This window comes from Salmo salar, chromosome ssa24 (assembly GCF_905237065.1).
Source record: "Salmo salar chromosome ssa24, Ssal_v3.1, whole genome shotgun sequence".
Lineage (NCBI taxonomy): Eukaryota > Metazoa > Chordata > Actinopteri > Salmoniformes > Salmonidae > Salmo > Salmo salar.
In genome coordinates, this window is record NC_059465.1 from 19,710,274 (window position 1) to 19,729,046 (window position 18,773).

Here is an 18,773-nt window from a genome sequence, read left to right on the forward strand (position 1 = left end):
AGAGCCATACCAGGCCAAAACAAAGAAATACAAAAACATAGAAAAAAGGACATAGAATGCCCCAAAACACACAGAAAAACACCCCCTGCCACGCCCTGACCAAACTACAATAACCCCGTTTACTGGTCAGGACGTGACAGTACCCCCCCAAAGGTGCAGACCCCAAAATGCACCTCAACCCCCCCCAAAAAAAGACAAAAACAACCCCAAACTAAAAGGGAGGGAAGGGAGGGTGGCCACCATCAATGACGGTTCTTGTGCTACACCCCCCCCCCCCCCCCTTCCCAATCCTCCCCCCTACGGAGGTGGCTCAGGAGCGGGATGCAGACCCCGCTCCACCACTGGCTCACCCCACTTTGGTGGTGCCTCTAGAGCGGGCGACTCTGGCTGCGCCGGACGCACCAGGCTGGGGAGACTTGCAGGAGACCTGGCTCTGAGTGCAGGCACAGGACTCACCAGGCTGGGGAGACATGCAGGAGGCCTGGCTCTGGGCGCAGACACAGGATTCACCAGGCTGGGGAGACATGCAGGAGGCCTGGCTCTGGGCGCAGGCACAGGACTCACCAGGCTAGGGAGACATGCAGGAGGCCTGGCTCTGGGCACAGGCCTCACCAGGCTAGGGAGACATGCAGGAGGCCTGGCTCTGGGCGCAGGCACAGGACTCACCAGCCTGGGGAGACATGCAGGAGGCCTGGCTCTGAGAGCAGGCACAGGACTCACCAGGCTGGGGAGACATGCAGGAGGCCTGGCTCTGGGAGCAGGCACAAGACGTGCAGGGCTGGGGAGACATGCAGGAGGCCTGGCTCTGGGAGCAGGCACAAGACGTGCAGGGCTGGGGAGGCGCACAGGAGGCCTGGTGCGTGGGGCTGGCACAGTCTTCACCAGACGCCTAGCACGCACCTCAGGACGAGTATGGAGAGCTGACTCAGGTGACATCAATTCGAGGACACGCTCCGTAGGGCGAATGTCATGCCTCATGCACCAACACAGCAGCTCTCTCATATCTCTCTCCTCCAATCTCCCCATCAACTCCTTCACTGTCTCTACTTCGCTCCCGTCGCTCACCTCCAACTTCACCCCGACTGGCTCTGGTTCCATCCTCGGCACCTAAGACCGTCCCGTGTGCCCCCCCCCAAAAAAAATTCTTGGGGCTGCCTGTCCTCCTCTTGCCGTGCCAGCCGATCCTCCCAGAAACGGCGTTCTGCCTTCGCTGCTTCTATCTCCTTCGGCGGGCGGCGGTATTCTCCAGCCTGTCTCGAGGGTCCCTTTCCGTCCAGTATCTCTTCCCAAGTCCAGGAGTCCTGAACCCTCTGCTCCTCCTTACCACGCTGCTTGGTCCGTTGAAGGTGGGTGGTTCTGTAATGGCCATCTGAAAGAGTAGACCAAGGCGCAGCGTGGTTAGGGCTCATCATGAAATTTATTTGAATGAACACTGAATCAAAAAACCAAAGTGCAACAGCTAACCAGTTCTGTGAGGTAACAAATGACTAAACAGAAAGTAACCACCCACAAAACCCAAAGGAAAACAGGCTACCTAAGTATGACTCCCAATCAGCGACAACGATGTACAGCTGTCCCTGATTGAGAGCCATACCAGGCCAAAACAAAGAAATACAAAAACATAGAAAAAAGGACAGAATGCCCCAAAACACACAGAAAAACACCCCCTGCCACGCCCTGACCAAACTACAATAACAAATAACCCCTTTTACTGGTCAGGACGTGACATACTGAAGACAGTGTTTCTCTACTGGGCCAGTCTTGCCCTCTCCTGGGATGTGGCGACCATTCTCCTGCTTGATTAAAGGTTAGGTATGTGTTTGTCCATATGTGTGGTCCATTAAACTCCAGCGTGTCTCTTTCTACAGGCCTGAGCCCCCCAGCCCTGAACAGACCAATGGAACCACCACCCCAGAACAGCTCACTGGACGCTTCCAGGTCAGTCACTCATGCTCTCTATCTATCTCCTTATGCAGGAGCTTCCATCTTTGGTCTGTAAATCCCCTTTAGGACAGCTTTCATGCTGAAAAGTTTCACTGTAATATAATTTAAACACTTCATTTGTGAATCAGCACTTTGTTGATGGGCATAGGATGGATGTAAGGCCTATTAAAAGTCCTTAGGCCTTCATTGAGTGACCTATGGAGACATTCTTTCCTACAGTGTTTATCCTAGTATCCTCTATCTTGTTACATCAGGATCATATCTCTACATGATTATTCCTGTCCTAATGTTTTGTTTCATGGCTGATGCCTGAGAGCCATGCAGACGCTGGGTCTGCTTCATATTCACAGATTGCGTGGTGTCTGCTTATCAATGATTTATTAGAGGTCCAGATGAGCTGGAATGAGACATCCTAGTGTGACTGTAGAGATATTCCATAACTCTAGGATAACTCTGTGGCCCTGTGGCAGTGGAAACATGGGAGAAGAACCAGAGGATGCTGTAAATCAGCTGATGTTCCTGTGTTCTATAGGGCAACAGAACTACTGCTGGGTCTCCGTGGTAACACTGGCAGAATACAAGCCCATGCCAGGCCCAAGGCTTAGGAAAGAATACTGACTGTCATCATTCTAACATGGGGATATTACATATCTGATTTCCACAAACCTGTATTTACTTACCTCAGGATGTGCAGCTCTCATTATGCCTTGACGTGTATTGCCCTCTTTTTGAAGAGTTTTATGAATCATGTACAGTAGCAGTCAAAAGTTTGGACACACCTACTCGTTCAAGGGTCTTTCTTTATTTGTATTATTTTCTACATTGTAGAATATTAGTGAAGACACATATGGAATCAGGTAGTAACTAAAAAAGTGTTAAACAAATCAAAATCTATTTTATATTTGAGATTCTTCAAAGTAGCCACCCTTTGCCTTGATGATAGCTTTGCACACTCTTGGCATTGTCTCAACCAGCTTCACCTGGAATGCTTTTCCAACAGTCCTGAAGGAGTTCCCACATATGCTGAGCACTTGTTGGCTGCTTTTCCTTCACTCTGCGGTCCAACTCCCAAACTATCTCAATTGGGTTGAGGTTGGATGATTGTGGAGGCCAGGTCATCTGATGCAGCACTCCATCACTCCCCTTCTTGGTCAAATAGCCCTTACACAGCCTGGAGGTGTGTTTTGGGTCATTGTCCTGTTGAAAAACAAATGATAGTCCCGCTAAGCGCAAACCAGATGAGATGGCGTAGACAAAGACAAGACGGTTGGAACCAAAAATTGCAAATTTGGACTCATCAGACCAAAGGACAGATTTCCACCGATCGAATGTCCATTGCTCGTGTTTCTTAGCCCAAGCAAGTCTCTTCTTCTTATTGGTGTCCTCTAGTAGTGGGCTCTTTGCAGCAAATCGACCACGAAGGCCTGATTCACACAGTCTCCTCTGAACACTTGATGTTGAGATGTGTCTGTTACATGAACTCTGTGAAGCATTTATTTGGGCTGCAATCTGAGGTGCAGTTAACTCTAATGAACTTATCCTCTGCAGCAGAGGTAACTCTGGGTCTTCCTTTCCTGTGGCGGTACTCATGAGAGCCAGTTTCATCATAGCGCTTGATGATTTGTGCGACTGCAATTGAAGAAACTTTCAAAGTTCTTGAAATGTTCCGTATTGACTGACCTTCATGTCTTGAAGTAATGATGGACTGTCGTTTCTCTTTGCTTATTTGAGCTGTTCTTGCCATAATATGGACTTGGTCTTTTACCAAATAGGACTATCTTCTGTATGCCACCCCTACCTTGTCACAACACAACTGATTGGCTCAAATGCATTAAGGAGGAAAGAAATTCCACAAATTAACTTTGAACAAAGCACACCTGTTAATTGAAATGCATTCCAGGTGACTACCTCGTGAAGCTGGTTGAGATAATGCCAAGAGTGTGCAAAGATGTCATCAAGGCAAATGGTGGCTACTTTGAAGAGTCTCAAATATAAAATATATTTTGATTTGTTTAACACTTTTTTGGTTACTACGTATTCCATGTGTTATTCCAATGTAAAAAATAGTAAGCATAAAGAAAAACCCTTGAATGAGTATGTGTTTCCAAACTTTTGACTGATACTGTATCTCAAACACCTTGTCAACAACGTCTGAACACCCACTAAAAGTGCAAGGAGACAAATGTTTTATTTATATCATGAATCAATTTCTTAAACATGGTTGCAAGACAAGTTATTTTAGGAATATGGATAAAGCAGTTTGTCACAGTTATGTGTGGATAAATACATCAAAACATTTAATCATGCTGACTGTCTGTCATGCCCTGTTCTGTTGTAGGAGGCGGTGCTGGTGAGTCGAGATGAGAACCAGAACTACAGAGAGTACTCCATCTCCAGCCCAGCCTCTCTGTCACCTGGACTCTACTCCCCAGAGGCCCCGTCCAGTCCTGAGGGGAAGAGAGAGAGGCTCACACCCACCGGCACCAAGAGGTATGCTACAGCATCCACCAGCACCGCAATCTGACCTCCCTCTAAAGGACCAGGAGATGCATGTGTTGCTTGAGAATAGAAGAGTGAATACCTGAATGGATGGTCAGTGATAGTAGGTTACCGCAGTTATCCAGGTGCTTTTAAATAATTTGGGGTTGGAGATGGGGGTAGGGTAGGGTAGACTACTAGAGCATCCACTTATTGTAAGTGCTCCTTTGAGTCCTACACAGGACCAGAGTGAATAGGTACAAGAGTAACTGGCAGAAAATGGAGCCATGGGATTGTGTGGTAGTAACAAAGGATGTGCACAGCATATCACATTCCCCCCTGTTAATTCACAGCAACAAAGGGCCAGGCTGTGGAATGTTCACCACTCTGCTCTGTCTGTAGGCCTAGCTGCTATTCTCCTGAGTCACTTTGTAGGTCACAGTTCAAACCTTTATATTGCTCTGGGTCAATCGAATGCCTGACAAACTACCCAACGCCTTGACATCTTCCCCCTCTCTCCAAATGAAATCCTGCGACTAGTGAGGTCCGGCCGCCCGACAACCTTCCCGCTCGACTGGAGACCATCTCTGGAGACCTCCCACTCCTCACTTCCACCATCAACTCATCCCTGACCACTGTCTGCATCCCCTCTGACTTCAAATGGCCTGAGCCGCTCCCCCACTCAAGAAACCAACACTTGACTCCACTGATGTCAAAAACTACAGACCGGTATCCCTTCTTTCCAAAACACTTGAGCGGGCTGTCTCTGACCAACTCTCTCACTATCTCTTCCAGACTTATCTTCTTGACCCTAATCAGTCAGGCTTCAAGATGTGTCACTCAACTAAGACTGCTCTTTTCTGTGTCATAGAGCCTCTCCGCAATGCCAAAGCTGACTCTACTCTGTTCTCATCATCCTAGATCTATCCACTGCCTTTGACACGGTGAACCATCAGATCCTCCTCTCCACCCTCTCAGGGCTGGGCTTTTCAGGATCTGCACACTCTTGGATTGCATCCTACCTGGCAGGCCCGTTCCTACCAGGTGATGTGGAGAGGAACTGTGTCTCCACCACTTACTCTCACAACTGGTGTCCACCAGGGCTCGGTTCTAGGCCCTCTCGTCTTTTCTCTATACATAGTCACTCGGCACCGTCATATCCTCACATGGTCTCTCATTTCTATGCGGATGACACTCAACTACTTTTCTCCTTCCTCCCTTCTGGCACCCAGGTTGCAACACACATATCTGCGTGCCTGGCAGATGTCTGAATTTTCATGTCGACCAACCACCTCAAGCTCAACCTTGACAAGACAGAACTGCTCTTCTGGTCTTTTGTCCCTCCACCCCAATGGGAGGGCAGCGCCCACTCAGCCCAGTCCAAGCTCTTCTCGGTCCTGGCACCCCAATGGTGAAACCAGCATCCCCCTGAAGCTAGGATATCAGAGTCCCTGCCCATTTTCTGAAAACATCTGAAACCCTACCTCGTCAAAGAGTATCTTAAATAATCATAAAGCACCCCCCCCCCACCCCACCCCCTAAAATACATGTAAAAAGCCTTTGTGAACAAACACTCGCATTTTACTTTTTTCCCCCTTAGTAGCACTTTTATTGGGGAAAAAATGTACTTCCTATCACTGTGATATGTGAACACACCAATGAACACACGAACTGTAAGTCGCTCTGGGTAAGAGTGTCTGCTAAATTACTAACATTTCAATGTAAAAAATTCTAGGGCTGTTTGACTATCATTATCTATTCCTGTTCTAGTAATCTTGAGACCTAGTAAATCTGATCTTATGACCCTAAACACACACATTTTATAAATGAATATGAAAGGTAATGAGAAGTGTTATACCATGTTTATGATATCCATTTTGAAACACTTTTCATTACATTTTGGTCAAGTGAAGTATTTTGATTGAGACCATTATCGTTATTTTGGATGAGATGGCAAACACCATTATCAGTGTAATCTTTCTCTGTCATTTCATAGCATCCAGCTGCGTTCGTGGTCTCCAGAAGAGAAGACATCTAGTCACAGACTGTCCAGACCACTGTCACAGGTAGGTCTGTCTCATACTCAGGGACAAGGTCCCATAGCAGACCCTTTACTTCCTGTGTTGTTTCACTGGACGTAACCCATCAGTGTAAACGTAGACCTCCGAAGAACTACACAGCTTGATGATTGAAGTTTCCAAGGCCATTGTACGTTACAATGTAGACGCTTCACAGCAAGAAAGACAGGATGCAGACATCATTTGATATTTTCATTGCCGGGGAACTGAAAGGTCACTTTTTAAAGATCTGACATTACGTTGGAATACAATCTGGAAATGGTTTGTTCAAATATCAATGTAAGGATGAGAATGATTAGCTCTCAGTAAAACAATAGACTTGACCTTTTAGTGGTTTGCTACAGTATATTAGACTCATTAGTGCAATATTCACTTGTCTCACTAGCAGTAAAATATGGGGTTGGGATATAAGCTGATTTCTTCATGAATTCACTCTGCTTATTTACTATTCCAGCAACTAAAAGAGCCGTCTGGAAACTGAGCCAAAGGAGAGAGAATGTTGTGGGAAGGTTCATCATAAGATATTCCAGCTATGGCTAATGGCCCCAGTCCCAAGCATTGGCCCTACAGAAGACACAACATGGGAGATGACAGAGCAGGAAAAACAGACAAGACCTTTAATGTCCGGGAGACAGGGAATGTAACTCCATTAATTTTATAAAGTTCTGTGAATATTACTTGGAGCTAGATAAATATGGCCTCTTTGGCCTGGAAAATGAAGATTGAACTCAGCTCTTCATCTAAGGGGCAGATGACTTGAGCAGAGGCAAATCTGAAACTTCTGGTCTGATATGGGATATTCTCTTGAGTTATTTTAATGATGAGTCTAGTCCCATCGCCGCCAGCCAAGTAACTTGTACTGTTCAGTATACTCTAATGATCTCTCTGAGAGCACATAGCTGACAGATGTTACAATTATCATCACTATCAAGCTGTCTGTCAACACTCCTTTGGAGGTCTGGTCAATCCTCTCCCCTTTGTGGTATGTCTGTCCTATTTCTAGAACAGGAGTTTTTGACTGGGAAATAAATCAGCTTATGTAGCAAGCTGCATTCCTTCAATTTCAGTCAAATTCAGTCCCTCTATCTTATGTGATTTAAGAGTATTAGCTGTGCATGGCATATTGGCATACTCCAAAAGGTTGTCCTGAGCAGGGGAGGGTGCAGAGACGCCTGTCTGTGCAGACATGAATCAGTTTCCTGATTGGATCTCCGTGTATAGCAGACCGTTCCTAAGGACACTGTTGTGTTATGAGATGTTCTTTGTGAACTTTAGAAGCTATGTATCACAGACGCCCCAGGCAGACTGGAGTGTCGACTATTAAGAACTATTTAGTTGTCTGAGAGCTTTATCAGCAGCCTTTAATGAATGCACTGACTTACATGCTCCTCTGTCATTCGTGGCTCTCTGAGATGACCTTACATGTTTGTGGTATTTATGAAGGCAGGTGGGCCAAAGGATCTGGAATCTTTGCTCACAACTTTTTCGGACAATTTCAGGATAAGCTCACCCTTTTCCCTCATTCTTCATCTCAAGTTTGGAATCCATTTCCCCTCTCTCACCCCCTCTGGGAGCCATCACATTCCTTCTGTCTCACTCCAGTATCAACATTTTTTTTTTTTTCCCTGTTTAACCAAATGTTTGGAGTCACACACTACTGTGTTTTTGAACTGAAGAGACATGACATGCTAGATATATGTTTTTGGTTGTTTGTCAGACCTGTACATCTAACACATGTTAACAGTATTAGTGTCCTCTCCTTGCTGTGGTTTGACAGGGTTGACCTACTGTTTACAGACAGTACCTTGGGAGCCCTCAGTCACCACTTCACCCACTCCACCTCCACTGTGGCTTGGTTGGAGCCTGTCTTGTAGAGCTCTCTCTGTCCTCTCCTCAAAGCCTGACAGCTTTCTGTTAACTATGATCCACACCGGTGGATGAGTGGGGATTTTGGTGGGGCTCTTCCTCCAGTTGAGGCCTCTCTGGTCTGAAAGAGGAGACGAGACTCCCACCCAGGATGTGGGATTAGTGAGTGGAGCCCTTTCAGTATGCTCGGCGGGTATACGGCTGGGAAGAGGAGTGCCCTGCCTGCATGGACACACTGTGCTGTAGTGTTGTGCTGCTCTCGACTTGCTGGCAGGAACACTGCAGCCCTGTGAGCAGCGGGGCCTCCGCTCCCCTGACAAGGCCTTCTGTCCCGCCTGAGAGGTACAGAGTACTGCTGTATCAGGTGATCAGCCACTCTGAAAAGCGTCTAAAAGGCTTTTCCACCCATGTTTTGGCTCTCCAAGTGAGGAAACTGGGATGTGCTGGATCGCCCATTTACCGGAGTGTTGGATATCCTGAGAAAATGCCCTGTACAATAGTGGCTCAGATGGCAGGGCCTCTGGGAGGCTGGTGTTGGCTTTCCCCAGCCTTACAAGGCCTGCCGTTGTGTGATGGGGCGCTTGGGGAGCTCTAGGAGATGGGCAAGGAAGGTGGAGAGGGGCAGAGGGACACTTGGGACACGGGAGGGCCTCCGCCATTCCCAAACAACTCCCCAGAACCATCACCCCCCTCCCTTATACGATACAACCAGCTCCAGCACAGAGATACCCATTGTACCCGACCCAGAAACCCACACTGGAACGATGAGGAGACTGAGCAGAGTTGACAGCACCATACGTCACTCATGCACAATGGATTCAGAGATCTGGCTCCTGCTGAAACCAGAACATACAGTACAGTAGCTGTGTATAGACCCATATTCAGCCACCATTACTGATGACAATGGCCTTCCATTGGGCTAGATAATGGCTTGATAAAGATATCAAATGTACAGTAATGTTAATGCACAAAAAAGCTTAATTTTGTTTTGGGTTGGATGTTTCATTAGCCTGGCTCCCAAATTGATGGGTGGAGATCATTTCCATGTATTGAAATACAGAACATGGAAAGTTCCTGCAATCTAAGTAAGCTTAGTAGTAGTATCTTATTTTGCCACATTTTGTCATGGCACATGACTGCTTTTGCCCTGTGCTAGCTACTAGCTAGCCAATCTGCTGGACCGGCACACCATGACAAAAGGAAGAGGCCAGCCTACTAAAGACGACAGTTGGATCAGGTCCCGGATTCCTCCCAGGATACCCTGAGCCAAGCCTGGAGCTGTAGTTGAGTTGGCCCCGCTGCTGGCCACCTCCAGGAATCAGTAGGAAGCAGCGCGTCTGTTCATAACATCAAGAAGTGACCACAACAGCATCCCTGTTGGGACGAGCCAGGCCAAAACCAAGCTTCTTTTTCAGAAGACATGGCTCGTCATTGGGCCATTAGGGGCAGGATCACCGGTCTGGGTTTCCAGTTCTACACTCTGCGGTTCCTGAGGGTAGCCTTGGTGGGCTGCCTCATCCTGTGTCGGGGACGGGATGGTTACTGTATAAACCATCATACTGGGGGATGGCCAACTGCACTGTGACACTCACCATGGTCCCCACTAAACTCTTTATCCAGGGGAGGACAAACCCTGCATCCACCCATCCCTCCATCTATCTGTCTATCTATCCCTCCTTCCACCCATACTGTACGTCCCGATGGGCAGGCAGGCTCGCAGCAGGCCAGCCTTCACACAAGCCGCTGGTTTCACCCCAGTCTATTTTGGGGGGTGTGGCAGGTTGGAGTGCAAAGTTGTGGTTGTTGCTGTGGAACAGAGAGATGGCGGCTTGGCATACAGCAGTAGGAATGTCACTAGATGTTGTTCAAGTCAAGTCAAAGGTTTTTACTTGAAATTGCTTTCTTTAGCCTGAGATAAAAATATTCAGAAAGCGCTCTTCCAGATCAACGTCTAAAATATACCTTAGCCTTCAATCAGTCTCCCCTCTCCTCCTTGCTGTCTCCCCCAGTCTCCCCGCTCTTCCTCCCCACCACCATATCCAAACAGATTGAGAAGACATCGCCGGGACTGATGTGCTATTTCAGGTCTGACATGAGCAGAGCTGCTGTCTGGCTTGGCAGGCCTGGGGTGTGCTGTCTGACGGGCAGGCTAAAGCCAGTGTGGGGGTGGTGGAGGCAGGAGAGTGGAGTGCGAGGGAGGGGGGATGTTTTCTCTTCTCCACAGAGTGAGGGCTGTGAGCTGACAGAGCCAGGCCTTTTCACGTGGGCTCTGGCCGCTCTGCCTATTAAGCCAGGGTCCATTGTGGCCCCTCGGCGGGCAGCATGCCTCTCCACATCCCCACTGATTGATCAGCACCGTTGTTTTTCTTTCCCCTGAAGTGGAAAAGTTAACTGGGACACTTCAGATTTCCCCTGCCTGCCTCCCAGGCCCCTGGGCTGGGCTCACTCTACATCGAGCCGGGGACGCTGCTGGCCCCACTCGCTTTATGGGGGGATTTTGGCCAGGAGAGATGGACCTTTTTATTAGTTAGTGCGGTTTGCTCAGGCATTCAAATGGTATGTGAACATTCCGTAAGTAGTTGTCAAGGTAACCGTGTGGATAACTGCCCCTTGCTCCAGCAAAAACTGACACGTCAGCATATATTCTCTAGTTTACGCAGGATATCACCTTGAGTTTGGGATTGTCATGGATTGTCAAGGGTTGTCATGGATCCATTTGTTTGTCATAAATCATAATTGTTAGTCTGGTGAAAGTGTCCCTCCAGGTACAAATGTAAAGCAAAACGTTAAAGCAGTCAGTCATACTGTAAATGTCCGTCCAGTTGAATACTAGCCAATGGATTAATGAGGAAACAGCAGAAATATTGATTTATGAGGATTGCTCCAAATTCTCCACTCATTAAAATAGGTTATTTTAGAAATAATGGGATATAGAACAATATGAACAATTCTTCAACTAAAACATTCAGCGCAATCTCCCAATACATGAGCACAATTCCCTTTTCCCAAGTCTTAAATTGGTATGTGCATCTTGTTTTTTTTCTTCAGTGGTGCCTCTCATTGTTATGCAGTGTACAATTGTTTTTTCCCCCTCATCAATCTACACACAATACCCCATAATGACAAAGCAATTTTTTAATAATTTTAATTTAATTTTTTAATGTTAGTCATTTAGCAGACGCTCTTATCCAGAGCGACTTACAGTAGTGAATGCCTACATTTCATACATTTTTTTCTCCGTACTGGTCCCCCGTGAGAATCGAACCCACAACCCTGGCGTTGCAAACACCATGCTCTACCAACTGAGCCACACGGGACCGTGTACTTAAGTATTCAGACCCTTCACTCAGGACTTTGTCGAAGCACCTTTTGCAGTGATGACAGCCTCATGTCTTCTAGGGTATGACACTACAAGCTTACCACACCTGTATTTGGGGAGTTTCTCCCATTCTTCTCTGCAGATACTCTCAAGCTCTGTCAGGTTGGATGGGGAGCGTTATTGCACAGCTATTTTCAGGTCTCTCCAGAGATGTTCGATCAGGTTCAAGTCCGGGCTCTGTCTGGGCCATTCAAGTACGTTCAGAGACTGGTCCGAAGCCACTCCTGCGTTGTTTTGGCTGTGTGCTTAGGGTTGTTGTCCTGTTGGAAGGTGAACCTTCGCCCCAGTTTGAGGTCCTGAGCGCTTTGGAGCAGGTTTTCATCAAGGATCTCTGTACTTTGCTCCATTAATCTTTCCCTCAATCCTGACTAGTCTCCCAGTCCTGACTAGTCTCCCAGTCATCCCCACAACATGATCCGGCCACCACCATGCTTCACCGTAGGGATGGAGCCAGGTTTCCTCCAGATGTGATGCTTGGCATTCAGGCCAAATCTTGGTTTCATCAGACCAGAGAATCTTGTTTCTCATGGTCTGAGAGTCCTTTAGGTGCGTTTTGGCAAACTCCAAGCGGACCGTCATGTGCTTTTTACTGAGGAGGGGCTTCCGTCTAGCCACTACCAGATGGAATGCTGCAGAGATGGTTGTCCTTCTGGAAGATTCTCCCATCTCCACAGAGGAACTCTGGAGCTCTGTCAGAGTGACCATCGGGTTCTTAGTCACCTCCCTGACCAAGGCCCTTCTCCCCAGATTGCTCAGTTTGGCCCAGGGCGGCCTGCTCTAGTAAGAGTATTGGTGGTTACAAACTTCTTCCATTTATGAATGATGGAGGCCACTGTGTTCTTGGGGACCTTCAATGCTGCAGAAATGTTTTGGTACCCTTCCCCAGATCTGTGCCTCGACACAATCCCGTCTCTGAGCTCTACGGACAATTCCTTTGACCTCATGGCTTGGTTTATGCTCTGACATGCACTGTCAACTGTGGGACCTTATATAGACAGGTGTGCGCCTTTCCAAATCATGTCCAATCAATTGAATTTACCACAGGTGGACTCCAATCAAGTTGTAGAAACATCTCAAGTATGATCAAAAGAAACGTGATGCACCTGAGCTCAAGTTCGAGTCTCACAGCAATGGGTCTGAATACTTATATAAATAAGAATACTGAATACTTATATATTTCAGTGTTTTGAGGGCAAAAAATAATAATTGTTTTACCTTTGTATTTATGGGTTAGTGTGTAGATTGATGAGGATGTTTTTTTATTTAATCAATTTTAAAATAAGGCTGTAACATAACAAAATGTGGAAATAAGGGGTCTGAATACGAATGCACTGTATATGAAAGGGTGGATTCTGCCGATCATAGATTGCCGATCATAAATTAAATGTCCAACGATTTAACAAAACCATAATGAACTCCAGATGAGTTTGATATGCAGCTTCAGTTGGAGCCTTGTGGGGAATTTAATAAGGTTGAAAAATGTGTTGCTCATAGCTCCCTCCAAGGATAAATAAACTCTCTCTCGGCCTGCCTGGCATCAGTTTTCTCACTGTATCTGGGCCTGTTGGTGGCAGCCCGGCTGGTGGCTGGGTGGGTGGGTGGACTGCTCCCCTTATGAGACCAGTTACAGTATATGAGACCACCTATGATCTCACCATAACATGAGTGGGCTTTGCCTAGAGAAGGGAGCTCAAGTTCTGTGTGTGTGAGAAGCTAGCCACAAAGTTGGGGGCAAAGTTCCTATTTAAAGTAATCATCCCCATAAGGATTCTGTGATTATGATCTGAAATGCCCTTTCTTCATCAGAGAGTCTAATGATGCTACTTTGCTGGTGGTAATGGAAAAACCTACTTTACTACAGCTCACACAGTGTATTGGCCCAGTGAGATTGCAGTGCATCACTCAGGTGGGTGTTAAGCTTTTGAGTCCATCAGCCTCTTAGACATGTTCTCATTGTGACTAAGCAGGGTCCTGTCAGAACCAATTATGTATATTAACGCTGGATTGCTGATGCTATGTATTGACCATTGAGAGGCTTTGAAGCCACCATGGTGACCGTGATATTGGAATTGACACCCCACAGTGTCCGAGCACAGCCAGAGTCAACCTCCTACTGAGACTCAGTCAGTCCACCAGCACTCAGCAGTCAGCACCCGCAATTATCACTAGGGAATGTCTGACCCTTAATGTATGTTATTATATGTAAACATTGAGAAAAACAGACTTTCTTTCAAATACTTAGGATTATCATATATCTTATTTAGCTCAGTATGGTGTTATGGTACAGTAGTTCACTTCTGAATACAGTAACTGTAATAAGAGAGTTGAGGCAGCGGTGACGAAGGATAAAGAGCAGGTTAGTCTGCCTCGTGTTTACAGGAGACCTCCGTACATATACAGTACACATACTGCAGGATATATACAGTATGCATATGTCTCCCTTCAAACCCGAGGACTCCTGCCATCCCCTGGATAATTGTCCCATATTTATGTTCATGTAAAGTGTTTTCATACAGCATTTCCCAAAATATAGTTGTATCGTCTTCTGTGTGTCGTCTACCCCTGTCTGCTGGCTCATGCCCTGTATTTGAAGCTGCATGGTGGTAATAATGATGATGATGTTCAGTGGCCCCGATTGGAGCCAGACGGAGAGCTTCTCCGCTCCCAAAATGTAAAAGAGATGCCAATGTCTCATGTCTCCCATGGGCCCTGATCTGAAACAGCTGCCCCCGTTTCCAATTCTCCATTTCCTGTTTGTTTGTGTCTCCAATCCCAGACTGAGGCATGTTTGTGTGTCAGATTCAGAACTCTCTCTTTTGTGCTCTCTCTCACTCATGCTTTTTCTTCCTCTCTCTGTCACTCTCTCTCTTTCTCTGTCTGTCTCTTTCTCTCTTTCATTTATTAATTCATTCAAATAACTCCATCCTCCTTCCATGTCCTGAGATTGAGATATGGCTTGGACCTGGATTGTCTTTCTTCCTTAGGTTTTTCCTAGAGCATTTGGAATAAGCACATAACTGTATTCGCTGTAGTTGATTTCTTTAATCAAATATGACAGCCGATTTCAGTGGCAAAATTGAAAATAGCAGCAAGACGAGAGTGGCATCGTCTGAGCGGCATGTAGATTCAAAAGTTAACTTCAAGTTCAGAGTTTGGCTTTGAAGCGTAATTTGTCCTGTGCACACCTCGCTTTGTACAACAGGCAGGCAGGCTCTCTGATGACCCAGAGCTCGTTAAGAGCTTATGATTACAGTTCAAAGCAGGTCTAATCAGGGAGGGCTTCCTCCCCAAATGTTATGTTCCCCTGGCTCTTGACATTCCCAACACCATTCACCTTCTCCAAGACAAACGGCCATTGTGCCCTCTGCTAGTGAGTGGCATCCCCTGGGGCATCCGCAGGGGGATTCGCTGCAATCTGAGGTGACATGGCTGCTTCTATAAAAGGTCAGGAAAATAGAGGAAAATGGAGCGGTGTTGTTGATGCCCAAACTCCACTACTTCTCCATACCAAGCTGCTGAGCCCATCTATGGTCAAACTCAATCACAGCTGCTAAGTCCCTGTCGTCGTCCAACCTTTGTTTTCCCGTGCCTGTTTGTTGCTTTTGTTTAACTTTTTTTCTTTATTCCTTCTTTCCTCTCATGCCTCATGGATCACAGCTGTAATTAAAGCGCTCACTCACTTGACTAGCTAAAACTTGTTTCTGAAAACATGGCTTCAGTTGCTTACTGATACTGACAGGAGACTTCATCGAATCTAAGAGGAAATAAAGATGTTCTCTAAGATGTAACGCTCCTAGATTTGGACTCTTACTTCTTCATTAGCAAGATGTTTATAAAAGTACAACTACAGATTAGCCTAAGATGACATGTAGCTGTTAGAAAGGATTTCAATAGGAAAAGACTGACATTTTGACTACTGTAGCCAATAGCAGGAGGAGAAGGAGAGGTTTTCTGCACTTATTCAAAGATGATATGGAGAAAGTGACAACTAACAATATCTGGCCCTTGTTTCTGGGTAAATAATGACCCTGAGAGGAATTACAGTGAGGAATGCCACTGATCGTTCCGGGTAAAAGCTTCCTGGCATAGAGCAGCGAGCAGCGATCTGCACAAGCACTGGAAAAAGAAATGGAAAACTGGACCGATTGAGAGCAGAGCCATTGTTCAAAGAGCTGCTGAATTGGAAGCGGGTGCTGGTGGTTATGGAGACAGAGAGTCCCTGGCTCCACCAGTGCCCATGCCTCAGTCAGCTTCAGGCCCCAGGCCTGTTCTGTTGCTGGGAGCTGGAGTGGAGAGGGGTGGGGTGGGGTGGAGACGCAGCTTTTCCTGGGATGGGCTTGTGGGGGGCATTGATGCCAACTGATGACGAGGCTGGAAAGGGAGTCACATAAATAATAATATATTAGGTGGGCGCTTATATTTGTCCTATTTCACATTATACAGTGCTTTCGGAAAGTATTCAGACCCCTTGGCTCAGTTGGTAGAGCATGGTGTGTGCAACGCCAGGGTTGTGGGTTCGATTCCCACGGGGGGCCAGTACAAAAAAAAAAATGCATGAAATGGTATGAAATGTATCTATTCACTACTGTAAGTCGCTCTGGATAAGAGCGTCTGCTAAATGACGTAAATGTTATGTTAGAGCCTTATTCTAAAATTTTACGAAATAGTTTTTTCCCTCATTAATCTACACACAATATTCCATAAGGACAAAGCGAAAACAGGTTTTTAGAAAAAAGTATTCAGACCTTTTGCTGTGAGCTCAGGTCCATCCTGTTTCCATTGATCATCCTTCAGATGTTTCTACAACTTTATTGGAGTCCACCTGTGGTAAATTCAATTGATTGGACATGATTTTGAAAGGCACACACCTGTCTGTATAAGTTCCCACAGATGACAGTGCAAGTCAGAGCAAAAACCAAGCCATGAGGTCGAAGGTATTCTCTGTAGAGCTCCGAAACAGGATTGTGTCGAGGAATAGATCTGGGGAAGGGTACCAAAACATTCTGCAGCCTTGAAGGACCCCAAAAACACAGTGGCCTCCATCATTCTTAAATGGAAGAAGTTTGGAACCACCAATACTCTTCCTAGAGCTGGCCGGGCCTGCCAAACTGAGCAATCGGGGGAGAAGGGCCTTGGTCAGGGAGGTGACCAAGAACCCTATGGTCACTCTGACAGAGCTCCAGAGTTTCCTCTGTGGTGTTGGGAGAACCTTCCAGAAGGACAACCATCTCTGCAGCACTCCACCAATCGCACCTTTATGGTAGAGTGGCTAGATAGAAGCCACTCCTCAATAAAAGGCACATGACAGCCTGCTTGGAGTTTGCAGGCACCTAAAGGACTCTCAGACCATGAGAAACAAGATTCTCTGGTCTGATAAAACCAAGATTGAACTCTTTGGCCCGAATGCCAAGCGTCACGTCTGGAGGAAACCTGTCTCCATCCCTACGGTGAAGCATGGTGGTGGCAGCATCATGCTGTGGGGATGATTTTCAGCGGCAGGCACTGTGAGACTAGTCAGGCTTGAGGGAAAGATGACCAGAGCAAAGTACAGAGAGATCCTTTATAAAAACCTGCTCCAGAACGCTCAGGACCTCAGACTGGTGCGAAGGTTCACCTTCCAACAGGACAACAACCCTAAGCACACAGCCAAGACAACGCAGGAGTGGCTTCAGGACAAGTCTCTGAATGTCCTTGAGTGGCCCAGCCAGAGCCCGGATTTGAACCCGAACTCTGGAGAGACCTGACAATAGCTGTGCAGCGAAGCTCCCCATCCAACCTGACAGAGCTTGAGAGGATCTGCAGAGAAGAATGGGAGAAACTTCCCAAATACAGGTGTGCCAAGTTTGTAGCGTCATACCCAAGAAGACTCAAGGCTTTAATCATTGCCAAAGTTGTTTCAACAAAGTACTAAGTAAAGGGTCTGAATGCTTAGGAAAGTGTAATATTTCAGTTTTTGACTTTTAATATATTTGCAAAAAAAATCTAAAACTGTTTTTGCTTTGTCATTATGGGGTATTGTGTTTAGATTGATGACGGGAAAAAAAGATTTCAAATTTTATAATAAGGCTGTAACATAACAAAATGGGGGAAAAGTCAAGGGGTTTGAATACTTTCTGAATGCACTGAATGTTATTTATTTATTTATTTTGCTCTGAAAACTGAGGGGCCAAATAAAATCAGCCATGGGACAAATTGGCCCTGTGGGCTGCCTTTTGGTGAACCCTGCCCTAATCCTTATTCTAAATCTTACCCTAACCCTAACCATAACCTTAGCAAGCAGTTGCTTATCAGCAGATAGTTTGATGATAGTATGACCATCTGTAGAGCATAAATAAAGTGACTGATCTTTTTTGTTGTCTTCACTTTTCAAGCTTCATTTCACTTTTGATTTTGCTGAATACCCCATAGAAAATAAAGATTTCGTTGCGTGTCTGAGAGACTTTTAGAATTGGATCTCAGGTGGTCACAGTTAGAATTTATTACAGTGCTATGTACTGCATCTATCTGTTTTCTGGGATTCCTGACAGTAAAAGTGTCTGGGCTGAGTTATGAGTTGCTCAGAAGTGGACCAGGTGTGCTCTGTGTTCTGGGTGCCCCATGTCCCTGGGGTTAAATTCTCTTCGAACCAACACCACATAGGAAACACATAATACCATTAAACTTGCACACATGTGTGCATACCAAACGCACGCTCAAACTCATGCATACACACACAGCCATTCAGTCCCATGTTTTCAGGATCTCTTGGGCTCTACTGCTTGGCTGTAACCAATGATGTCACTCTAGCTCCCTCTTGTGGCTTAATAAAAGCAGTAGCTAGAGACAGAAGAGAAGGCGAAACATCTCACAGGCTCATTTTTGGGCAGGTGTTATTGGGCAGTTTCACATTGAAAAAAATCCTGTCTGTGTCAGTGGACATTCCCTTTCTCGAGTGAGCTTGCCAGAGATGATGAAGGAACTGTATGTTCGCCCGAGAGAAGGATAGACCGCTTACACAGACAGGAACCTTGACCATTTTTTTTCAATGG

The 18,773-nt window shown here is 46.3% G+C and overlaps 1 protein-coding gene across 3 annotated transcripts in view; it reads left to right on the plus strand.

The window, feature by feature from the left end:
• pdli2 (PDZ and LIM domain protein 2) overlaps positions 1-18,773 on the plus strand; it is a 61,982-nt gene that overhangs the window by 34,120 nt on the left and 9,089 nt on the right. For all 3 annotated transcript variants that reach the window (XM_014171377.2, NM_001139803.1, XM_014171376.2), the window contains 3 exon segments: positions 1,869-1,938; positions 4,283-4,434; positions 6,419-6,488. In XM_014171377.2, coding sequence (XP_014026852.1) covers positions 1,869-1,938; positions 4,283-4,434; positions 6,419-6,488 — 292 coding nt within the window.